General features: G+C 37.5%; 1 protein-coding gene across 2 annotated transcripts in view; it reads left to right on the forward strand.

Moving 5' to 3' along the window:
* The window catches only part of Washc2a (WASH complex subunit 2A), a 56,453-nt gene that overhangs the window by 8,526 nt on the left and 21,825 nt on the right, over nt 1-26,102 (forward strand). For both annotated transcript variants that reach the window (XM_076835215.1, XM_076835216.1), the window contains exons 4-20: nt 722-784; nt 3,344-3,517; nt 4,716-4,809; nt 5,817-5,875; nt 7,165-7,212; nt 9,902-10,009; nt 10,549-10,630; nt 11,286-11,345; nt 12,172-12,293; nt 12,790-12,847; nt 13,930-13,989; nt 14,473-14,646; nt 16,424-16,560; nt 18,533-18,619; nt 22,333-22,434; nt 24,044-24,175; nt 24,803-24,972. In XM_076835215.1, coding sequence (XP_076691330.1) covers nt 722-784; nt 3,344-3,517; nt 4,716-4,809; nt 5,817-5,875; nt 7,165-7,212; nt 9,902-10,009; nt 10,549-10,630; nt 11,286-11,345; nt 12,172-12,293; nt 12,790-12,847; nt 13,930-13,989; nt 14,473-14,646; nt 16,424-16,560; nt 18,533-18,619; nt 22,333-22,434; nt 24,044-24,175; nt 24,803-24,972 — 1,730 coding nt within the window. The remainder of the gene's footprint in view (nt 1-721; nt 785-3,343; nt 3,518-4,715; nt 4,810-5,816; nt 5,876-7,164; nt 7,213-9,901; nt 10,010-10,548; nt 10,631-11,285; nt 11,346-12,171; nt 12,294-12,789; nt 12,848-13,929; nt 13,990-14,472; nt 14,647-16,423; nt 16,561-18,532; nt 18,620-22,332; nt 22,435-24,043; nt 24,176-24,802; nt 24,973-26,102) is intronic.

The following is a 26,102-nucleotide window of genomic DNA, read 5'->3' on the forward strand; positions in this document are numbered from 1 at the left end:
AAGTTTCTCAAATTTGAGTTTTTTATATTTTGGAATATTTGCATAAACTTTACCAGTTGAGTATCTATCCTTAATTATGCTGTACTTTGGTGGTTAAAAGAAAAGTTTAATAAAAAAAGGAAATCACAGTGAGTTGGCAAAGTAATCTATTTGTCTTGGAAAAGAGATTCTTGCCTGGCCATGCAATAAACGTCATTTATATACCCAGCCTTCTGGCAAGTCATTGGTTGATTTTATCTCTCTGCTCTCATGTATGTGGAATAATAAACATTTATTGGCATTTTAAACAACAGGATGAAAAGAAATTTTAACTTTACCATATCTATTGCTCTACATGTTAAAGATCTTGTTACTTAGTTTTTAAGTTATTCCAGTTGTCATTCTCAGTTGCTTTGGAGAGAGTACCTAATCACCGCCCATCAGCATTGTGTGTCTGGTGAAACAGAAGGGTGCAAAAACTGATTTCTTACTGTTTTTACTACTATAGTCAACCATTTAGTTGAACTTACTTTATTTTTTTTTGTCATTTTTTTAAATTGTGTAAATTGATGATTGTTCTTTGCTGTTTGTCTATGACCCATTGGTAGTGGCTCCAGCCATTGTTGATAACCATTTCCTTCCTCATCTTTGTCTTTTTGTTACTGTATATTGAATTCTTATATTACAATTTATTTTAAATAATGTTTTGACCTTTTAAAACTGAATTTGCTTTCATATTTAGCGTGTGTACGATGAAGAAGTGGAGGAGCCAGTGCTCAAGATTGAGGCAGAAAAAACAGAACAGGTACTTTTTAAAACTCTTTGATTAAGTTCCCAGCTTAGAGTAGAAGATTGATAGAGATTTGTTAGATATCTAGTATGGGGAAGGATACTGGGGAAGTGGGAGAGATTTCTCTTGAAAGGTAGCCCAAATGAGCTTTTTTATTTGTTTCCGAAACTTAGCATATTAAGTAATATGTAGATTGAATTCCTGAATTCTGGTATAAAAATAGAGCAGAGATCAGCAAACCTTTTCTGTAAATGGCAGTAGCAAATATGGAGGTTTTATAAGCCACTTAGTTGTCTGTCTCTTTTCTTCCCCTTCCTCCTCTCCTTTTTTTCTCCTTCTCCTCTTTTTCCTCTTTCTCTTCCAGCCTTTTAAAAATGTAGAATTTATTCTTACATTTGCAGAACTAGGCCATGGGTTAGGAGTTGGCCTATTTTTTTTTTTTTTTTTTTTTGGTGGTGCTAGGGATCAAATCTAGGACTTCAGGCATGTGCTCTACCACTGAGCTACATCCCCAGCCCAAATTTGCCACCTCTAAAGTACAATATTACATAGGTGAGTTATTTGAAGACTGAGTTTCTCTATCTCTCATGATTGCTTTGATCAAAATGTTAATAAGATAAATATTGGTCTAGTCTGCCCACAATTGAGTGCTTCTTGACTGCTATAGGAGTTGTTAGTATAGAGAATAGGAATTGCACAGTGAACAGTTACTGACTCTGTAGTAATACTGCAGGTGGCCGTTAACTTAGGATACTTTCTCTCAAGAGGTTATAGTACTGGTGACCACAGGACCTAGAGTTTCTAAGCTGTGTGGCTTAACTGTTTTGGAAGTTCAGAAGAGGAAGTACTGGTGGGTAGAGATAGGAAGGATGAGACTTTGGCTGGAGGAAGAAAGAAGGGCCATATTTTGAGGTGGTGGGTGGGTCTTTTCAGCAAGGGAATGCCATGAGCCGGAGTTCAGAGTTGATGATGTGTCTGGTATTTCAGGCCAGAATTATGTGAAAGCCTGCTTTTGCAGTCACATAAACATACATACATACATTGACATTTACACATATAAATTAACTGGTGCCAAGCAAAGAGGAAGGAACTGGTTGCTGGAGGACTTCAGAAAATAGGCCCAAAGGCCAAGGAGCAGTGGTTCCTGCCTTATTTCCTGTGGCTTCATAGTAACAGAAGTGCATAAACATTCTTCCTGCCTGGTCTCACTGAAGGTATTATTGGCACTAAGAGGTTCTGGGCCATACTTATTTCCTAGTACTCTGGCTGAGTTGCTGCTTCTTGTCTCCCACCCGGGAAGGTACAGGGGAGTGGGGGAACGTTTATTATGGGAGTAGCTTTCAGGGAGCTCTAGCTTACTCAGAAAATGTAAATCACTTGAAAAGGTTAGTGCTTTGTCAGTAACTATTGCTTGTAGCAGGTGAAGCTGTTAGATTATAAGAGGATATTACAAACTAGCTACAGTCTGACTATTCCCAGGATTTTTAGGATAATCAAGATATTTTATTTCTAATGGTACTCAAGGACTTGCTAACCATTTAAGTGAAATAGTATTTGGTTATACCAAGTCAGCCATTAAATATGAAAAATGGGTATTTAGTGAACAATTTTCTAAAAGCCACAGGGGAAGGAGGTATACCTCGGTGGTAGAGCACTAGCTTAGCATGCATGAAGCCCTAGGTGTAATCCCCAGCACTGCAAATATAAACAAGAAAAAGCACTGTATGTTTCATGAACATGTTTTCACAGACTCAGTACAGAGACTTCAATACTTGAGGTAAAAGATAAAAAATACTCATAGGGTTTTCTCCTTTGGCCTTCAAAACCGCGCTGTATGGTTTGGTTCCTTCTAGAGTTAATATTTTGAGAAGAGAAAATTATTAAATATTTTTTTAATATTTCTCATAACTGATAACACATGTGCTCTGTACAAGGGGACTGCCATTGAGAGCTGTTGTAAGAAGTAGAGACCTGTGGAAAAGTTTCAGCAGGTTGGCGATATGGACAGACTTGTTTTGAGGGAAAGCATTGTTCTGTGTGATATATAGTAGAGATGAAACTGACCTTTCCTTGATGTGAAGCAAATTTATAAATCAATGGTAATTACTCATTTAAAATTCTTTTAAACTATAATTGAAAAGTGACATCTCAGTCTAGAGTGTTTCTGTCTAAATTTTAGCTCCTAAAATTGGCCAAGGGACCATTAACTAAGGAATATACTCATGGGGTGAATCTGAAAACCTAGGCCCTGTATTCCTCTAGCAGTGGGGAAGTGACATGCCATTAATTGTTAGGGTACTTTCACACAACTTATTAACTGAACCATCATCCAGTATTTGAACTTGGTTGTAGATGGAAAGCCTAGAACTCCGGGATCTTAGGTGGTTTGATGCATGTCCAGAAAGTTGCAAACTTGAGAGTTAAGGCATTAGTCAGAATCTTGAATTTTGTTAACATTTTTAATTTAGATTTTTATTTTTCACATGAGGCTAGGCTTTAGAGAACATTAACAGTATTTTCTTATGGTGATATAAATACATTAAACATTCACACTGAATAGTATTTTGTTTATAGGAGAAGACCAGGGAACAGAAAGAAGTAGATCTAATTCCTAAAGTCCAGGAGGCTGTGAACTATGGTTTGCAAGTATTGGACAGTGCATTTGAGCAACTTGACATAAAAGCAGGCAACTCAGACTCTGAAGAAGATGATGCTAATGAGAGGGTGGAACTGATCCTTGAACCTAAGGTAAAGACATTTGATTCAGGTACTTAATGTTGTACCACATTTACTGATGTCTTGGGGTCTTTACTTGGGCACAGGACTAGTATGACATAGACTCCATCTGTAGAAAGTGAGTGTGTTACTTACATTGAACTCATCAGAAAGACTTGCTTTAAAAACAAGCATTGATCACTTAAGAGATAAAAGGCTGCTTGCCAGGGTGGGAGGTGCAAGCAAAGTGTGGCTTCTGCTCTAAGGTGCTCATTACGTTCTGGTGGGAGAAAGGAGGTATTTACATGAGTACCCATCATAAGTGCTCTGAGAGGGAATTGACCTCTGACTGGGATGTTAAGGTGAAGATGAGATTTGAGTTGGGTTTTTTTTTTTTTAAACTTCAGAAGTTTTACTTATTTTTAATTGACAGAATTTTATATGTATTTATCTTGTACAACATATTGTTTTGAAGTATTTATATATTGTGGAATGACTTAATTGAGCTAATTAATTGACACATACCTCACATAGTAACCTTTTGTACTAAGAACATCTAAAATATACACTCACAGTGATTTTCAGAGTAGGTTGCCATATTGATTTTGAGAGAATATTTGTGGCACTAAGTGCCTTATAAATTAAAATATAACATACATTTACATATTTAAAGCGTTTTGACTTACCAGGACTGCTTTATACTGCTTTTATACATAAAAAAAAAAAAATACATTTTGAGAATCATAAGTAATAGCCCTAAATTTGGAAAGAAGCATGCTGAGGAAATAACCAAATGCAGAGGTGAGATTTGAATTGGAGTTCACATACACAAATGCATTTTTTTTTTGGCTAACTAGAGGAGGAAGGCTGGGGTAGGACTCATCAAAGCTCCCCAGAAGTTTCTTTCCTTGGTCCTCCTTTTTCACATTTTACTATGAGATCGTATCCTTTTCCTCATTTGGTTACTGATGGTAAACTTTTTGCAGGGTTTTTCCATTTTGTTAATGAGGTGCTTGGGGAGGATTCAACTTTATTTGCCATCTTTACCTAGAATTTGACATTTTTAAAACCAGTGATTTTTCTTCTTTTCAAATTCTGTGGTGTTTCTTATTCTCTGCTTTTATTAGGCAGCTTGTTTGGGTTAGTCAGATGGAATTGGATGTCCAGTGAAACACTTGATTTTATTTTTCAACATAAGTGTTTAATGGCTGTTCCCTTTCACTTCTTGTAGGATCTGTACATTGATCGTCCTTTACCTTATCTCATTGGGTCAAAGCTATTCATGGAACAGGAAGATGTAGGACTTGGAGAGCTATCTAGTGAAGGTACTTTTCTTCACCAACTAGTCTTGTTACTTTTAACATTTGTATCTTTTAATTTTAAAAGAATTTGAGAGCTTACATTAATGTTATAAGAATAGTGCAGAGAACTCACATATATGCCCTTTTCCCAGGTTTGTCAGTTAACATTTTACCACATTTGTTTGATCTTTTTTTTAAGAGAGAAGGGTAGAGAGAGGTAGAGACAGAGAGAATTTCAATATTTATTTTTTAGTTATCGGCGGGCACAACATCTTTGTTGGTATGTGGTGCTGAGGATCGAACCCGGGCCGCACGCATGCCAGGCGAGCTCGCTACCACCTGAGCCACATCCCCAGCCCACATTTGTTTGATCTTGCCTGCGCGCGCTCGCTTGCTCGTGCGCGCTCTCTCTCGCGCGCGCGCGCGCTCTCTCTCTCTCTCTCTCTCTCTCTCTCTCTCTATATATATATATATATATATATATATATACTTTTTTTTTTCCTGAACCTACTAGAGACATTGTGCCCTGTTACTCCTAAATGTTTCTCTCTGTTTTCTGAGTACAAGGACATTCTTTCATATAGCTCTAGTATAATAACCAAAATCAGAAAGTTTTATTGAACACAATACTGTTACCTGATCTTCAGTCATGGTTAGATTTTGCCATTTGTCCATTGATATCTTTTACCATCTTTTTCTGGTCCAGGCCTCAATCCAGGATCCTCTACAGCATTTAGTTGTCAAATCTCTCTAGTCATCTTTTAGTCTGATATATTTGCTCAGCTTTCTTTGCTTTTCATGACCTTGACACCTTTGAAGAATACCAGCCAGTTTATGAATATTTTTTTTCTTTTTTGTGGTAAGATACTTTGAGACTATATACATTTTCTATTCTTAATGTAATAAAGATAATTTTAATTACAGTTAGTGGGTATAGATAGCTTTCATGCTATTGTTTGTGATTTTGAGGAAGGACACTAAGGACATTTTCTTATGCATGTTAGTGCTAACCCTTATCTTCTTCTCAACAGAGGGTTCTGTAGGCAGTGATCGTGGCAGTATTGTAGACAGTGAAGAAGAGAAAGAAGAGGTAAGGACTGTTTGCTATGATTGGGTCACGGTAAGCATGAAACTTAGGATGTGCTCAGCCAGCTAAGTACAAAACATTTTTGTGAATTGGTGGTGATCTGTTTTTTTTGTTTGTTTGTTTTGTTCTTTTTTTGTGACTAGTCTGGCTATGCTTGCCTACACTGGTCTCAAACCCCTTTGTGCAAATGATTTTCCTGCCTCAGCCTCCTGAGTATCTGGTACTGTAGGTGTATACCACCATGCCCGGCCATACTCTGAAGTTTTATCCTTAGTGTTAGATTTTCTTTTTGTCTTGTGTTAGAAACAGCACTGCTTGAATCTCTTTTATCCTTATTTTCCCTCCCACCTTGCCAAATTCCTTTTCTTCCCATTTATTTTGAGGAGGCAGCTTAGATATTTTGGTGAAATCTCCAATTATGATAAAGTCTTTGAATGTATTTTTTCTGTATAATCCTAGCAGAAAAAAAATCTACATTTAACATGTTTTAACTACAAAACTTTATAGATGAGAGGATGCTTTAAAGCATTCTCTAGCATTTTTGTATTTATAGCATGTAGTCTGACTCCCTGATCTAGTGTCTAGAGTCTTGAGTTATTCTTAGATGGAGTATTCATTTTTGCAAAGGGCAGAGAAACTTTGAAGGATGGTCCTTAGTATCAGATTTCCAAAAGGACACCATTTTGTGTACACATTCTTGTCTTCTCATCCATACTGCCTTCTCTAGTCTCCCTCCCAACCATCCTTCTTTCAGCCTTCCAAACAAAAAACCTAGCAGTAAGAAGTGACTTTTCTTTAAGCAGCCTTGCTACAATAGATAGTTATTCACTGAATCTTTTTTTTTTTTTTAACCTGTTGATACAGCTCTTTACTAAATTGTTTATGTTCCCTTCTTGGTCCTGATGAAGTAGTTATTCTACCTAGAGGGAGTATAGAAAGTGGATCCAAAATGTAAAATAACACACCAGCTTTTGAAAATTTAGTCAATTAAATGTGTAGCTCTTACTTTGAATCCAAAGGTTAGAATGTAAAGTACAGATGCCAAGAACAAATGTTTAGAGGTATTTCACTGGACCACAAAAATTACATTAGCTGATAGGACTTTTCATAATAATTGTCAACTATCCACCTTATTTGCATCTTGATACTTATGGTGGCAAGTGGTCAGTATGAGAGATTGAGTGTCAGAGCTTTTCCTTTGCTAAACTTTCCCCAGTCTTCGACCTGAAATCATTTCTGTGCTTCTAAGTAAAGTCTTTGTAAACAACAAAGTTATTTCCCCCCCCCACTAGGAGTCCGATGATGATTTTGCCAATCATAGTGACAATGATCAAAACCAGGTAAGGCTCATGTATTTTTTTTTTTTTAAGAGAGAGAGAGAGAGAGAGAGAGAGAGAGAGAATTTTTTAATATTTATTTTTTAGTTTTTGGCGGACACAACATCTTTGTTTGTATGTGGTGTTGAGGATTGAACCCGGGCCGCATGCATGCCAGGCGAGCACGCTACCGCTTTAGCCAGATCCCTAGCCCAAGGCTCATGTATTGAAGTGACTTTATTTCTGTTTTTTTCATAATTCTTTTATTGGTGCACTGTAATTATTTGTAATGGTGGGATATTTATACATCTGATGATATTTACTTCTAAATTTTAATTGAAGTGTTGCGTATATACTAAAATTACTTTTGAAACATTTATGACAAAGTGAGGATTTTTTTTTCATGTTTTACAACTAATTTTCCTTTGTATTTATGCTAACTACTCTCTTTGTATTTTTTCCCAATTTTGCTTTATGATTTCATTTTCCATAAGAAAAATAAAGAAATTTTGAAAAAGATCCTATAAAAAGAATACCCCATTATCCAAACTGAACTATGAGTCCTCTTCTCATTTTAAAATCTTGAGACATTAATGTTCACAAGATGAATATAATCTTTCCTACTGTCTTAGCACAGTTATCTTAATTTTTGTTTATCTATCAAAGGGCATATTCTTTTTGTAACATGCATATTTTATTCTTTGTTCTTTTATGTCAATATGTTTTCCGTGTCAGATTTTTGTGGGGAGTACCAGGGATTGAACTCAGGGGCCCTCCACCACGGAGCCACATCCCCAGACCTATTTTGTGTTTTATTTAGAGCAGGGTCCCACTGAGTTGCTTAGTGCCCACTTTTGCTGAGGCTGACTTTGAACTCCTGATCCTCCTGCCTCAGCCTCCCAAGTTGCTGGGATTACAGGCATGTACCTCCGTGCCCGGCTTTTCCTTGTCATTTTGAATAGTCTTTGTAATTTGCTTTTTAAACTTACGTGTGTGTAAGTGTGTGTGTTTGTGTTTTCCAGTAGTGGGGATTGAACTTCACACTTATACATATCACTCTACTACTAAACTATATCTCCAGCCTCTTCTATGTTTTTAAACATGCTGATATATGGTAATAAGGGAAATCTTTTTTTTTTTTAAATTTTTTTAAATACACGACAGCAGAATGCATTACAATTCTTATTACACACATAGAGCACAATTTTTCATATCTTTGTATATAAAGTATGTTCACGCCAATTCATGTTTTTATACATGTACTTTTTTTTTGCATTACAATTCTTGTTACACATATACCACAATTTTTCATATCTCTGTATGTAAAGTAGGTTGACACCTGGTAAGGGAAATCTAATGAAGCATTTTGTACTTTTTGATTGGTACTTCTATTTTCCAGGTTGTATTCAGAAATATGGTTGGTCTCTATAGTTTTAATAAGCAGTCTAATGTCAGAAGATACTTTTTTTCTATGAAATTTGCTGTTAATATTTATAAATACAAACAGTTTTTCAAACAGTACAATACAGTGTTTAAAAAACACTGAATTCCCATCTGTTTTTATTGAGTTAGACTGGTTTTGTGTGCCATAGCTAATCTCATGGTTTTAAGGATTAAATTAGGTAATAAAATTCTTTTGGCATAGTGCTGACAATTCTCTTAGTGACTTAAACAGTAAAAGAAAACAACAACAAAAAAAACTTTTTAAAGATTGTACAAATTAGACATACTAGGTACCTTTGGAAAAATTAAAAATTAGAATTCAACAAATAAGGTTGTATTTAAGCCCACCATCATTGTCTTTTCATACTCCTCAGAGGCAGCTGATATTATGATCTGGCAGTGTGCCTTTCTAAGTCTTTTCTATTGCTTTTATAATGAAATGTATTCTGCAAATACATTTGAATTCTTAGAAATGGTACAGTACAGTGGGGCAGGGTATTAGGCTGGATTTGTCATTCTCCACTTTTTTACTTGGTCTACTTGGATGGCTCTTTAGTTGTTATAGTTTATTTCTTTTTACTATTACCTAGTGTTTTTATTAAAATAAGACATTGTTTTATTTATTTCTCTTTTGATGAACTTCTTGAATATTTCATATTTCAGTTGTATGTTCTTGCTATTACATCCTTATTGAAAGAGTAATTTCTAGCTAGGCATGTTGGCACACACCTGTAATCCCAGCTACTCAGCAGGTAGAAGGATAGCAAGGTCAAGGTATGTCTGGGTATCTTAGTGAAACCCTGTCATAAAATAAATTAAAATGCTGGGGGGATGTAGCTTAGTGGAAAAGTGTCCCTGGATTTAATTCCCAGTATTGTCCCCCCCCCCAAAAAAGTAATTTCTTTATTTGTATTCTAATTAATTCTTGTGTATTATTTGTTCTGCCACATATACTTTCTGCTTCATTGTTTGTTTGCTACATTACTATCATTGTTATCAATATATCTATTAGTTATTCCTTTTGTGAAGGGAGAAATGCAAAACTAAGTGACAGTATCTCTCTGTCTCTTTTTTTTTTTTCAATGTTTTTAGTTGTAGATGGACACAGTACCTTTATTTATTTATATGTGATGCTGAGGATTGAACTGAGGGTCCCACACGTATTAGGGGAGTGCTCTAAGGCTGAGCCACAACCCTAAGCCACGAGACTATCTCTTTTTGAGCCTGATGATTTGTGACTAATAGTTCAAATCTGGTGTTTTACACTTAGCACACTGCACAAATGAGTGATGAAGAGGAAGAGGAGGATGGTGACCTTTTTGCTGACTCTGAGAAGGAAGAGGAAGATATTGAAGATATTGAAGAAAATACTAGACTAGTAAGAAAGATTGTAGCTGCTGTCACTTGGCCAGATTTTAGAAATGGTGCCCATGACTCAGTCCTTGTCTACTCACTTACATTTGTAGTCATCTTTTGTGTCATATTTGTAATTGCATTTACACTTTGGTGAAAACAATGGTGAGCATCCCCACTTGCCATACAATTGTCATCTTCTTTCAATGTTACAGTTTTACAGGTCAGATCATTCAGAATACATTCAGTTCTATAGTTTTAAGACTTAAAGCTCTTTCGTCACCTACCAAGCATCTTATGATTAATTTTCTTGTTTAGATTTTTCAGGTATTAAAGTGTGCTAGTAAAAAAATAAGGTAATAAAGAGCAGATATCTCCTTTTGAAGGAACACTATTATGAATCACGTTCTTTGTGTTATCTCCATAGTGTACATATGTTTAAATTCATCTAGTTAAACTTTTTTCTTTGATAGAGTTTCTTTGCATGTGTTGATATGTGTAATTTTGTGGTGACCAAAAGTTATCTATTATAAGAGTAATTCTTTTGTTCTCTTCTGTCCATAGAAAAGACCTACGTCATTTGCCGATGAGCTGGCAGCTAGGATCAAAGGGGATGCCTCTAACCGACTAGAAGAGGAGCAAATAGGTGAGCCTTAGAGGATAGTTAATGGGGGTGGTAAATAACGTGTGGGAACCTCTGCTGACTTCACTGAGGGTAGAGTTTCCTTTCAAATTACATTGTAGTTCTTATTCTGTTTTTGATTCAGAGACCACTTTTGATAATGGAACACTGTGAACCTTGGAAGAAAAATGAACATGTGCATTTGTATATAAGATTTTGCATGCAATTCCAGGGAATTAATGGGTATTCCAGAGGACTGTGAGCACCAGATTGAGTTCCTGACTAAACGTTTACTCCTATATATTGACTAAATAAGAAAATACACTATGTAGTATATTGTAGTTATTTAATAGGATATCAGAATGATTTCTTGAAAAAGTACAGTCCTGATATGAAGATGATCTTGGCATATAAGCAGCAACCTTTTGACATACAAAGGTGACTCTCTTGAGTGCCTTCTGTGTGTAAGGCATTGGGTTAAGTACTCCGTTGGAGCTGAGATATGAAGTTGAATGTCTGTCTTTAGCCTGAGTCATGAGGATGACAGACATATAGACAATCAGAGAGAAAGAGAGAGAGAGTGAATATCATATAGTATGTAGAGAGAAAAAATACACACACAAAAACTAAGGATGGACTATGTCTTATTAAAATAAAAATATTCAAATCTTATCCATAGGAGAAGCAAAATCCCGGAAGACATTAAAAGAGAAGAAGGAAAGGAGAACACCTTCGGATGGTAGGTCTTTCCCTTCAATTTGATTATTTAAGGAGCCTTTTTGACTCAGGAATATTGTTTATATATCATTTATAAAGTGTTGCTTTAGATGCTGACAAGTGAACTCTTTTTCAAAACTACTTGTGGCTGGGTTTGTGGCTCAGCAGTAGAACGCTCGTCTAGCATGTGTGAGGCCCTGGGTTCAATCCTTAGCACCACATAAAAATAAATAAATAAAATAAAGGTATTGTGTCCAACTACAAGTAAAAAAAATATTAAAACCAAAAACCAAAAACAATCAAAGATCATGTTTTGGGGTCCTGGGGTGAGGGGTGGATGTGGAGCAAAATGTCTGTGAACATTTGAATTATTAAATTTTTATAGAGGCCATTATCTGACTGTTTGCTAGCATTTTCAGTAAAGACTATAGCAGGCCCTTTGTATTTTGTAGTAATGTCCATTATGTATATTCATCTTGTTGCTATGTCCATCTGTAGATCTCTTTCTTCAGCCTGCTTTTCCCTAGATTCTTGGGGAGATGGGTCTTGAATGTGACAATTGAGCTGTGTTCTCACTTCAAAGTAAATGTGTCTAGGAGGATTTCCTGAAGAATTGACTGTGCTCTGGACATTTACCAACTTGAGAATGAGAGCCCCACGACCCTTTTGAGGGACTCAGTGAACTGTTTAATAGGTTTTTGTATGAAATCTGCAAGTGTGCCTTCAGCTACTCCTGGTTAGATATGATAAAATTCCATTCCAGTGTTGTGGATGTTGTAGAGGCAGCCCCAGGAATTTGGGTTCCAAACACACTTTAACTCTTGTTGCACAACATTTCTGCTTGCTAGATGAAGAAGATAACTTATTTGCACCCCCCAAGTTGACAGATGAAGACTTCTCACCATTTGGTTCTAGAGGCGGACTGTTCAGTGGAGGACAAGGACTTTTTGATGATGATGAGGAGGAGGAGGTGAGTTGATGATGATGAGGAAGAGGAGGTTTGTGAGCAGTACTCAGTAATGTTTCCTATAGCTATTTGTTATGGGTTCACAAGGAAGAAATATACTTTGTTCTTTTAGTAGGAGAAAAATAGCTTTTCATTTGGAAGTTCCTTCTATTTTCCTATTTGGGGACATATTTCAGAATCATAGAGTGAGAAATACTATTTCCTACTGTCCTTTGGTAGGTGAGGAGAGAATGTGAGAGTGAGTATTAATAGTGAAGGATTTACTTGGTCAGATAGGTGATTATTTCTTACCTTATTTGATCTTTGTATTTAATTCATGAGCAGGCCCAAATTACTTAAGGTTCTATTTTGCAATAGTCTTCACTTGATGACTGATTTTCTGTCAGAACAGTACATATATAGTTTTGAATTAGAGGGTACTTTTCCTTAGAAATCTTTAAATGCAGCTATATTTACCTTTACATTTTAAAATTCTTTGTCACATACCTACTACAACTAGAGTGACCTCTTCAGGGAAGCCCCCCGGGATCAGCAACCTCAAGCCCCCGTTAATGAAGGTAAGCTGAGGTTGGACCTACTCTGCGTTTTCCTTGTGGGGGTTTCACAACCATTTCTTTCCTGTAAGGAGATGAAATGCCCAAAGTTGTTTCTTTGAAGAGCTGAAAGCTGTTGTTTTTTTCTTGGCCCAATTGAAAACAGTTTGATTTCACTCATTCATTTCTTAGAAAAAACACTACATCTGTAAACTAAAATGCAGATTTGCCTTTTTCTTGGGAGAGAATTTACAAAAAGGAAAAGTACTCTGTAGTAGTGTTTATGATATCTTTAACTTAAAGAAGTTAAATTCAAAGAAGCACTTTTAATATTCTGCATATAAGTTGGCCATCAATAATTCCCCAGCTCTTGTGCATCAGAATCATCTGTGTAGAGTGGGTTTCTTTTTTTTTTTTTAATACTGGAGATTGAACCCAGGCCTCCATATGCTAGACAAGTGTTCTAATACTGAGCTATATCCCCAGCCCATGTTTCGAGTTTTTGAAAAGTTTCTAATTTTTTTTTATACCTGTAGTTTTATTAGATTTGAGGTAGTTCTTGGGAATTAGTTGTTTTAAGCAACTTGATCTTCCAGACAACATTTCCTCAGGGTTGGAATCCTGACATCAGCTCACTGTCCTTTGGGTTCTGTTTTCCACCTTTTGTCTCCTGATGACTGACTTATGTCATAACTTCTTTGCGGTTATTGTCTTCACTTTTTTTTCATTGATGTCTCACACTTGGTACTATTCCTTTTTACTTGTTCAGCTCATCAAGCTGGAATAGGTAGAGTTAGAATTATTTTGCGGGACCTGGTTGCTTTGTCCCTGCCTCCCCTAGTTGTCCCCACTACTGCTGTTTGACTGTAGACATATGACAATCCCCAGAAATGACAGCTGGACTATATCAGTCCTCAGGGAGAACTCTTGGCATTGTTAGAGAAGAAAAATACCCAAGAATTTTTAAATGGTTTACTTAGGAAAAATTAGTTTCAACAGGTTTCCTATTTAGGTATGTGTCATGTTGCGCATGATTCAGGAAAGGTGAGTTTAACAGTTAGGAAAGTTATTTTCTTTGTGAAGTGATTGTCCCTTTCTTTATCTAGAGTCTTCATCCACCAAACCTGGAAAGAGAATCCCAGCAGGAGCTGTGTCTGTGTTTTTAGGTAACATGGTGTTTGTTTTTTAAATAAGTATACAATTAATGTTTTGTCATTTTTTTTTTTTAAGCTGTAATTTTCTAGGGCATGACTGGAGAATAAGAGGTACCTGGAAGCTTCAGAGGGCATTGAACAGCATGTTGAAAGAGGTTGTTTTCTGACTTTAGCTCATATTCTCTTAGAATCAGTCGCCTGGGGGATTGAGGGGATATCTCAGTGGTAGAGTGCTTGCATAGCATGCACATGATCCCGAGCACCACACCAAAACAACAAAAACAAAACAGTCTGTGGCCTTGGACTTTTTTGTGTGTTTGCCCAGGTCATTCTGCATTGTGGTATGATCCCAAGCAGTAAGAAATAGAGGTTATTTATCTTTGTTTATGTTTTGTGTATAAACTGAAGCTAATACTTCTTGGTGGATAGTATTGGTTTTTTTCAGGAGGCTCCCCTGGCTCTCAGTTGTGGCTGTCTTGTCTTTCCACCCCCCAGGGGACACTGATGTATTTGGGGCCACCTCTGCTCCATCATTGAAAGAGTCCCAGAAGCCTGAGCAGCCCACTCCAGGGAAGACCTCATACCTCCCAGCTCCTGCTGGCCTCTTCGATGATGATGATGATGAAGATGACTTTTTTGCAGCATCCTGCAGCAAACCTTCCAAGACAGGTACCTGTTTCTGAAGTTAGAGAAAGTATGTTGACCTAAAACGGACATAGCTCCCTAGTTCTGTGTGTCTTCAGTTCCAGAATCTCTTCTCAAGCGTTTTTGTGATTGTCTTATCTATACTTAAAAAAGTTGTGCAAACTTGGAGGTCTCTGTTTAATGGACCAATCTTTTCTGCTCCAGAAACTAATTATTGTCCTCCTTATTCAGAGCTGAAATCTTTTCCCCTATAATTTCTGCTAAAAAATTATAATTCTGACCTTTGGAATTACTAAGTTTTAATTATATGTTCTTCCAGCAACCTTTAGTAAATTATATGAACAGAGTATTGTACACTAGTCATTTAGTCCCAGTTTCTCTTTTCTGCTAAAAACTCAAGTATCCAAGAATAACAGGACTTTAGCTCTTTGTCCACTTTGGTTCTCCCTTTTCTTCTTCCAAATTTAAATAAGTGTGTTCATAAAGTCTTTCCTCTTAAGTTGTTTGTTCATTAATGTACAGGTTAATCTCCCAGGGGCTTTTGTTAAAGTGAAGTTTTTGAATGAATGGGTCTTAAGATGGGGCCTGAGAGAATCTACATTTCCAACAAGTTCCCTGGTAGGCAGAGTTCACTACTCTGTAGGTCACACTTGGAGGAGCAGGATTCAATGGCTTTGCCAGAAAAGAAAGATGACTAAGGTGTACATACTTTTAACAATTTGAAAAAAGAAAGGGGGTATAAGGAATAGATGAGTTCAGAATGTATTTTGAAGCAGACCATCTGGACTAACTCTCCTTTTCCAGTGTCAGGTGTAGGAAGTAGGGATAGAAGCAAAAACATGAGGAGAAATGATAGTCTAGCTCTTTTAGAAAGAGTGCAGGCAGGTGCATAACACACCCAGACCCATAGCCTGAAATGACAGTTAATGAAATGACAATAGTCTGAGGTCCCTCACTCAATGGACATCTTTGAGAACTGGTTTGGCACCACAAAAAAGTTGTTGCCACATTCCTTGACAGATGACTGTCAGGACACTCATGAGTCAGTACCCTCATTTCAGTGACCCATGCCTCATTCAGTGCAACAGTGCTCATGGGAATGAAAGGTTGGAAACCACCCAGTAGTGTAAGCTGTGGTTGTTCCGTTAAGTGGAGTTCAGAGAACAAAGTTTGTGCACATGGACTTGGGAAGATTTTCTAGGTACATTAAGTGGCAAATGCAAAAGGTAGGGCACATTGCTCAGATTATCTTATAATTCATTTGTAGTCTTGTTAATATCTAAAGTTATTATATTAACTTTTGGGAATTTAGCAGCACATATTGCAAACTATTTCTGATGTCTGTCTTGTTTGGGTGGGCAGGTAGAGTTCCGGGGCATTTCAGGGTTTGTTTTTATCTGTTTCTGTGTAGTTGTATTTTTAAAAAGTAGATTCTTAGAATGGTGTGGACTTGGTGACTTATTTAAATGATGTTTCTTTCTTCAGGCTTCTCTTTTGGATGGTTAAACTAACTGCCCAGGGTTTCATTTGTGCTACTGTTGTGCTCTTTGAGAAATACCAAGACAATGGGACTGAGGTGGTAGCTCAGTGGTGGAGCACTTCCCTAGCAAAAAAAAAAAAAAAATAGAGAGTGGGGGGAAGATGGATGAAGAAAATTGCCAAGGTATAACTACATATAAGAAATAGCATGACTTTTTTTGTATATCCTTTGAAGGGAAAGACTTTTTTCAAAAAAATTTGTGAATATTATGATAGGATTTTGATGCTAGTGTCATTTTATGCTGTGGTATCTTTTTTAAAGAAAAAGTCAAATCCACCAAATCCACTGCCAGTATCTTCGATGATGAAGAAGGAGATCTGTTCAAAGAAAAAGCAGCAGCTTTGCCAGAAGCTGCTGTGAATCATACAGATGAAAACAAAGCAAGGGCAGAAAAAACGGTGAGCAGGAGGGAAAATAAGGAATGTTGATCTGAGACAGTTTACTAATTCATCTGAAGCCCAGAGGGGAAGTATTGTTCCCTTTTTGTGTTTGAAGCAGTTTGAAGAATTAGAGCACCCACATACCTACAATTGTTAGGATTTTGCCCAATATTATATGCATCTGAACCTTTCTATACAGTTTTTTCCTGAACTGCTTTTAAGTAGGTTATAGTCATTTTGACATTTTACCCCTAAATATAAAACATCTCTTTAAAGGATTTCTGTGTAATCAAAAGCCATTAACAGTTATGAGATTAATATAAATGCTTTAGTGGAATATAATATCTAGTCTACATTCTGATTTCTCCCATTTGTCCCAACATGTCTTTGTAACATCACACCTGACAAAAAAAAGAATAACTGACATGAAATTCTCTTACATGTAGTCCATATTCTAATTCTTTTTCTTGTCTCAAAAATGTTTTTTTTAAAAAAAGCACTTTTTTTTTTTAACAAAATTAAAGCAATGCCTCCTGTGTTTTTCTTTTTTTATGGCCAACCAGTTATCTTGTTGAATGTGTAACAATGTGAATTTCTCTGATCATTTTACTTTAATTAAATTAGGTTTAGATTTGCCTTTTTGGCAAAAATATAGGCAGGCAAAGTGTCCGCTGCCTCACCTCCCAAGGCACCTCGAGCCTACTGTGGTCTTTGTGACAGTTTGTTTGATCACTTGGTGATCCCTTGGTGATTTGTTTGATCACTGAGATCACAGGCATACATCCAGGAGTGGTGATGTATGCCTGTAATCCCAGAAGCTCTGGAGGCTGAGGCAGGAGGATGGCAAGTTCAAAGTTAGCCTCAGCAACTTGGTGAGGCCCTAGCAACTCAGTGAGACCCTGTCACTGAATATAATACAAAAAAGGGTTGGGGATGTGACTCAGTTGTTAAATGCCACTGGGTTTAATCCCCAGTACCTAAATAAATAAATAAAGGTGCTAACCACACTGCTCCACTGGAAAGGTGCCTTCATTTTTTCTATCATTAATAGACTGATGTCTAAGTGATGTTTCAACACTATGAAACTCCTGTTTTCTACCAGTCTTGCATGCAGTGGTTTTAATATCCACTGGTGATCTTTTCCTGAACCATTTATCCTGTAAGGAATATGAAAAAATGTCTAATTCTGCATTTCATCTTTCCTTACTAGCTGACATTCTTTCGAATAGAAGTTTCTCCTCATCCTTCCCCCCACTTTTAGTGTTGTTTTGGAGTGGGTATACTTTATTCCACATGTTATTGCCCACTCCCATCATCGTCATTTTTGTTGATTCTCAAATTGACCTGTGTCTGGCCAGTGACAGCGTCCTCATCAGTCTTGAAGCTCCTTTAACTGCTTCCTTCTCCCACTGTTCTGCACAGCTTGCACCCCCATGTTTCCTAAGTCATCTCAGTGTGTTATGACCTTACTATGAAACCTGACTTCTCTTCCTGCCACCAGAGTCCCAGCATTCAGAACATGGTGGCCCCTTGGGTAGCCTGCCTTTCTAGGTATCTCTGATTGCACATGTCCCCTCTGTGAATTGCATGGCATGGGAAGTGTGTCCTGCTCCCTGCTGCACCAGATTCGCTTTTTGCTCTATTTTGCTTTTCTCAGTGTCCTCTGTCTGGAATGCTCTTGCTTATACTGTCTCACTGTGCCTGGGCCTTGTTCGTTTTGGGAATTTACTTTCTCAAGGAATTGTTTCTTTCCTCTTTTTTAACTTAAACTAATTTTTAAATTATTTTGCTTGAAAATTCTCTCTTTGTATTAATTGTATGAACTTTGTACACACCCAAAGTCCACAGCATCTTTATTCCCAAGGTTCATGACTTGGTGCCTTCTCATAGAAGAGATTTAGTATGTTTTCTGAATGAATGATTAGGTAAACTCTAATTTTCAGGCATGTTACTTACTAATCCTCATTTTTTCTTTTTTTCCCTCACAAAGGTTACAGTACCTGCTAGCAAAAATCTCAAGTTCTTGTCAGAAACAAAGACTCAGAAAGGTTTATTTTCAGATGAGGACGACTCTGAGGTATAGAATTCTCTTACTTGATCATGTGTGAATGTGAGATTAGAAATTGTTTCCAAATTAGTCTTTATTTTCTTTTAAATTTGTTCTTTTTAGTTATACATGATAGTAGAATGTATTTTGACATATCATACATACATGGAGTATAACCTCCCATTTTTGTGGAGTTACTGGTTGTGTAGGAAAGTTATGTCCAGTTCATTCTACTGTCTTTCCCAGTCCTAACCTCCTTCCCTTTCCCCCTTCCCCGCTGTCCAGTCCTTCTGGACAACCCCCTACCCCTCCCTATCCCCCACCCCCTGCCTATTGTGAGTCAGCATTCACATATCAGAGAGAACATCCAACTTTTGGTTTTTTGGGATTGGCTTATTTTATTTAGCACAATAGTCTCCAGTTCCATTCACGTAAGCAAATGCCATAATTTCATTCTTCTTTATGGCTGAGTAATATTCCACTGTGAATGTGTACCACATTTTCTTTATCCATTAATCTGTTGAAGGGCACCTAGGATGGTTCCATAGCTTAGCTATTGTGAATTGAGCTGCTATAAACGTTGATGTGGCCATGTCACTATAGTATTCTGATTTTAAGTCCTGTTGGGTATAAATCTAGGAGTGGGATAACTGGGTCAAATGGTGGTTCTATTCTAAGTTTTCTGAGGCATCTCCTTACTGCTTTCCAGAGTGGTTACTCCCATTTGCAGTCTCACCAGCAATGTATGAGCATACCCATTTCCCCATACCCTCGCCAACATTTGTTGTTACTTGTATTCTTGATACTTGCCATTTTGAATTGGAGTGAGATGAAATTTCAGTGTAGTTTTAATTTTTATTTGTCTAATTGCTAGTGTTATTGAACATTTTTTTCGTATGTTTGTTGACTGATCATATATTTTTTTTTTTGTTCAGTTCCTTGAGACATAGCACTTTAATAGTTCACTTCTTTCTTTGAAACAAATGTCTTAAAAATACATGGTCCTTAGCAAGCAGTATGTATGTAATACTTCTTACTTTTGGTATTGAATCCATTGCATCTCCTGGGAGGAAAGAACTGTCTTAGGATGCTCTGATTTTAGGCTGGTTTTTTTGGTATACATGCTGAGGCATTCTTAGCAGAATGGAAAGCAATCTGCTGCTTCCTTTTTTGATAGTCTTGCTAACTGGATAGTGGGGTCGATGCTATAGAGACATGTATTTGGTCTTCTTATGGCTAGTCACAGGTTGTGGGTAGCCTTGGTCCCTGTGGGCTGTCAGAAGCTGCACTGCTTTTTCTGACTCCCTCACACCTAGTCCTTTCAGAAGTGATTTTGGGCTGACCTTTTGGGATGGAGACCCATACAAGAATATAAAGGGAAGTAGTGAGTTCCCTTCACAGAAAAATATATGGACATGGCAGAAATTTACATGTAATTTCAAGAAACTGTGGACTCTAGGTTCAGCTCTCAAGGTTAGATTTTGTGCTAAAGCCAGGATGAATACATAACTCTTTGGAGGGGGACTGATTGTGCTTGATGTAAATAACACCTTTGAGGTTTGCATTTCATTGAAGGCTCATGCACATAGATAGGAATTAGCTAAAGTCCAGGTTAGCCAGATTTCTAGCCATCAAGACACCATGCAGGAGGGCCCACACTCTGAGTTACTCCATGTTTGTCACCCATTGGGGCTATACTCACATGTTAGGATCTTTGCACTGGCTCCTGCCCCACTGGAAGGCTCTCCTCAGAAGCTCGTTGGTTTACTTTCTTACTCCTCCAGGTCTTCTGAGGCCTCAACTGATGGCCTTACAGAGGACGAGGTTGTTGGCATGCACCACACTGTGCTCCTTCTCCTCTCCTCTCTTCTGTTATTCATAGCATGTGTTGCCAGGGGACCATGTGTATTTATTGTTAATTGTCTCTACCCCAAATTAGTTTAAGCTCCACAACATTTTGTTCCCTGCTTATATACTTGACATGCTACCTCTGGTACTAATGTTTGGTATTACTTACTGTTCAGTAATTATTAAGTCCATGGAAGAAACAAATGTTGAGTTAATTTCAGGGAAAAGCCTGAAATTACTAAGTGTTCTGGTTATTAGTGTTATGAAACAAATCACAATTTTCCGCTTTCAAACATCAAGTTTTATTGTCTCTTATGGAACTAGAGGTTGACTGAGCTCAGCTTGGCAGTTGTCACTAAGGGTCTCTTATATCTGAGGGAAGATGGATAAAGAATCATCCCACTCATGTGTCTGGTGCCTGGGTGGGAAAGATTCCTTGGGCCCTCTCTCTATTCCCAAGTGGTCTCCTGGCATGGCAGCTTCAAGGAAGCTGAGTCTTTTATGTGGTGATTCAGAGTTCCAAGTGAGATTCTTGAGAGAGAGAGAGAGAGAGAGAGCTGGGAAGAGCCTATATTATTGCCTTTTGTAACCCAGCCTTGGAATCAAGTGTTCCTTATGTTGCATCTGTTTGTTGTTTGAGACAGTCAGAAAGGCCCACCCAGAATAAATGGCAGGGGAATAGTCCCCATTTCTCGATGGTGGCAGTGTCAGGGAACCAGAAATTTTTTTAAAAATCACCACCAAAGGCTTTGTCCTGTTTGTATCATTATACAATGAATGATTTTATTGGATGTTGTTGGGATTCTTAGGCAAGGAAAAGTAAAACAAGGGGAAATAAAGCATTGAAGCAGAAGGAATGATTCTTTTATATCTCAAGTATGGAGCTGAAGCCTGTCCTAGGAAGTCATTTTGGGGGACATGTTTGAGGTGATTGAAGTATCTTTTTTTCTCTAATACCAAGAAAGGTCCGAAATTGGGATGTAAAAATTGGTTTTTACTCTTTGGTTTGGATTGCTTTCATTTTCTGAAAGCATCAGAACACCTTTTTTTAAACCTGCATATAAAGGTGGGAGGAACATGGGACTCCATGGAACCCAGGTGAAAACTCTGTACTGAGAAGAACTCTCCTCAAATAACTCATTAGGTTTACATTTGAGGACTAATCACTGATTTAATCATTAAAAGTTATCCAAAGAGGCCTTAGAAAATATGTTCTCATAATTGTCTGGCTCTTATGTATTGAAGTTTCTCTGCCTGAAGGGCTAGTTGTTCTATTTTATATTTCTAATTTCACGTGGCTCAGTTCACAGAGCTTTCTTAGCAGTCCAAGCCAACATATTAACACATTATTATTCCGATGATTTCCTCAGAATCTTGGAGGTCTTTCTGGTTTGCAAGAGCTTATAGTTGTGGCTAAGTAGAAAAGCAAATGGTTTTAAATAGAAACTTAGGTTGTATTATTTAAAGAAAATAACATTATGATCTTAGGAGAGAGAGTTGTGAATAATGGGACAATCATAGATTTAGTAATTTGGGAATCTAGCCTCTGTTTCCATTATTAAATTTGTGTGATTGTCTCTTGATTCTTTAGATAGAAAAAAGAAGCTTTTTAAAAAAAACTTTTGATAGGACATTGATTAGAAAATGTCTTTCTGCTTTACATCATTTAGGTAGGAACACAGAAGTCCCCAGAGTCCTGTGGCTTTCCTCTAAAACATCAGGCATTTGTGCCACGCACAAACGGGGCAGGCTCTGAAGCTCTTTAAAGATTGTTTTAGCCACCTACCCTCTCCCTTTCAACCTAGATGCATGGCAACCACCATGTTCTAATCTTTAGTGTTTTGTATTGAACTGATATACCCAACTAACCAGCAACTTCACTCTTGATCTGACAGGATTTATTTTCTTCTCAAAATGCAAGTAAGTCCAAAGGTGCATCTCTCCTGCCCAACAAACTCCCCACGTCAGTCTCCCTTTTCGATGATGAAGATGAAGAGGTAAATATTGTTATTGCAGCACTAGATAATTAACTTTTAGATGAGTGGGAAGTTGTTGTTAACGTGGCTTTATAGCCAGAGGCTCATGTAGTAGAGAGGTGATGGGAAAGTAGTCATGCTCCCTGCAACTCATGAAACAATAGTGTGTCTAGGGAAACTCATTAAGTTTTCCCAGCTATACATTGAGGAGGATGTTAAACTCCTGAACCAAGTGGTTTTTGTTTGTTGGGTTTAGTTATTTTTTGGTGCTAGGGGTTGAACACAAAGCCTTTCATGTGCTAGGCAAGCTCTCTGTAACTGAGCTACATCCCCAACTCCCAGCCTAATTCTTAAGGAAAGCTCAGTAGATTTCATTTTTCAGACTCTGCATTTGAGAAATACTGTTTAGAGAGTGAATCTGTGTTATACTCAATGATGTGCGAGAATGTCTTGGACAAAGTGGAAAAAGAATGACCATGTCCCCACTTAGCCTTTCACTTCTACCTGAATGAGGAGATCAGAGTGGTGGAGAAAAATAAGAAGGGAAACAAACCAAACTTTAACCCTTACGCAGTATCATGCAGTGGGTAAGCTCATTGGTTGTTGCCTCAGACCTAGCTCCCATCATTTAACACGAGGGACCTTCAGCAAGTAACTCAACTTTCTGTGATCTTGTATGGCTTATAGGTAAATGGGATTGTTGTGAGAACTAAAGTAACTAATGTAAAACCCTTGCACAGTTTCTAGAACAGAGTAAGTAATATGAGTGTTCACTTTTGTCGTTAGTTTTCCCATTTGATGCCAGATCATGATTCTCATGACCTGTCCTACTTTACCACATTCTCTGTAAATGCTCCCTTCATTGATTTTTATGGTTCGGGATGGTCCTCCTGCTGTACCATGCTGTTAAAGGATTTTCCAATCTAACCCAGTCTGGGACCTTCTGACAGTTTTGTTCCATGACTTTAAGAAGAGATACTTTTGGATACTTGACTACAAAGTAATTTACAAATGCCATTGAACTCATAATCGTCAACCCTTAGGATGTCAGGAATTTAACTATTTCTTAACTTTGTATTCTTTTTAAAAAAATTGGCCTGAAACACAAGTTATTCCATCCTCTTTCCTAGGTTTGTGTTTTTTTTTTTTTTTTTTTTTTTTTTGTAGCTCTAGAAGAATGGAGAAAGTCTCTTTGTTCTCTCTTTCTATCCTTTGCTCTAGTTTCTAATTCATAAAAAGAGGTGTGAGTTGCTGGCTGACTGCTCCTGGGACTCTCATGCCCACATAAGAAGGGAAACAAACCAAACTTTAACCCCCACCAGGTGGGGGCACTGAATGGGCCTCAGTTTCCCCTCCTCCCACCTTGTCCTCAAGTTGTCTTTCCCCTGCTCCTTCCTTGTATTCTGTCTTCAAGTTCAGTGGTAATCTGTTTCCCTTCCATGGGAGAGAATGTAGTTAGAAAGGCTCCTGTGGAGTGGGATCTACTAGCAGTCAATGATTTTTTCCCCCCAGATGTGTTATTTTCTGTTATTGATGGAGACTTAATTCCCTTTGACATGGGAGAACAACTTTACATTTTCTGTTTTATGTGTATGAAGCTATCATACCTCTCCACCATTTGTATTTCTAGGATAATCTTTTTGTGGTTCCAGCTGCTACAAAGCAGACATCATCTCTACAAACTCAGAGTCAAGAGAAAGTAAAACCCTTGGAGCAGTCCAGAAAGAAAGCATCTACTTTGTTGTTCAGCAGTGATGAAGAGGTGGGTTTAGATTTTGCCTGAAGAGGAAGAAGAAGATACTATCTGAGGGGATTTAAGAAATCATAGCTAACCCAAACATTGTTTGTTTTTTTTTTAACCTACCCGTTTCATACTTAGTGAAGATCATTTACCAAAAAATAATGTTTATAAGGTTGTGTCTTTTCTTAAAGATATTTAATATGTCTAATACAGTGAATTAAAGATTACTGTTCAAAACGGTGAGAATAAGTGTGGCCTCTAAATTATAATACATGCTAATTCAGATGAGTTAGGCCATGTAGAGAAGTAAAGATTTCTCACGCATCACAAGGTTCATGTCTGAGGCCCTGTACCAAAAGACAAATCAACAAAGGAAAAGCATACACGTTATTTAAGGTAAGTTTTAGGCTTCTTTGGAAGCCATCAGAAATGAAGGCTCAGAGAAACAGGAAAACATGCTAAGTCTGAGGAAGACATGCTTAGTTTAGAGAAGCATGATTGGACAAAAGAGGTATGAACTAGTGGTAATAAGCTGGGGAACATTTGGCAAAATCTGTTCTGAGTTTTCTCTAGGATAGGCAAGTATCTACCGTTGAGCTGTGCCTCAACCTCAGGGAGGATTTTTAATAATGTGTTTTATGTTTTAAGGACCAGTGGAATATTACTGATTCACAGACCAAGTCAGCATCTGACAGCAGGTCCAAAGGAGAACTCTGGGACTCAGGAACCAACCAGGGCCAGGAGGCCAAGGTGGTGAAAAAAACGAGTCTCTTTGAAGAGGATGATGAAGATGATCTATTTGCTATTGCCAAGGACAGGTGAGATGGCCATTGTAAGAAATTATTTACTCAGTGTGTGTAGCAGTGAGGAAAGATTTTCAGCGCCCAAGATGGTCATTGTTTACACTGCTAATGGTTGGCACCTCCTAGTCCCAACACAAGTGCAAATGCAAATGTCCTTGCCTTTCATAGGCAAGGTCTTCTTCCTCAATACTGAGAAATGTTTGTCTTGGATCCTTACTTGATTTTATCTGTCATTTTTTTTTTAACCGTGAAATATTCTTTTTCTTGGTTTGTTAAGGGTTTAAGTTTTGTGTTTGTTTTGTTTTTTCTCAGGGCTACCCTAAAGATTGTATAGTTTGGTCAAGGTTACTTAAAAGTTTGTCATTTGCACTGAAACACATCCTATTAAGGGGATAGTTCTCTGCAGAGCTCTAGTATCCTACCAGGTTTCGGGAGTCCTACCTGCCCTGAGTGACTCTCCACATTGAGGCTTATACTGAAGCTGGCAAGAAACTTAGAATAAACATGGGCTGTGTTGATGTAACAGGCTGCCTGATTCGCTGTGGGTTCAAAATAACTCTCACCAATAATACTTTTTTCTCTTGAAAACTTTAAATGATTAATTTGAAATTAATCTGACTAGTAGTAGCATAAAGGGGCAATTGATTGGACCTGTCAATCCCGTACCTTAGTGTGATTATGCTTCATTAGATTTAAAAATAACTCAGGCTCAGTGGTAGAGCGCTCACCTAGCATGTGTGAGACACTGGGTTTGATCCTCAGCACCAACTAAAAATAAATAAAACAAAGTTGTAGATGTGTCCATCTACAACTAAAAATTTGAAAAATTTAAAAAATAAAAAAAAAGTACCTCATATTTTTATCTCCAAATATTGTCTTCTCTTCAGATTTCACCGTTCTCTGCTTTAGGCTCCCATGTCTTGACGTCTTTGGCTTCTGGTTCAGAATATAGGCTCTAGAATCCCAGTACCTGATGTTAAATTCTGGCCTTGCCATCTCCTACTTGAATAACCTTGGGCAAATTTATCTAATTTATCTGTACCTCAGTTTCCTCATTTCTTATAGCGTTGTTAGAATGATTAAATGAAACCCAAATCCAAAATGCTGAGCACAATAGCTGGTATGTTGCCAACACTTAGACATTG

The sequence above is a fragment of the Callospermophilus lateralis genome, chromosome 15 (genome assembly GCF_048772815.1).
Source record: "Callospermophilus lateralis isolate mCalLat2 chromosome 15, mCalLat2.hap1, whole genome shotgun sequence".
NCBI classification, from domain to species: Eukaryota; Metazoa; Chordata; class Mammalia; order Rodentia; family Sciuridae; genus Callospermophilus; species Callospermophilus lateralis.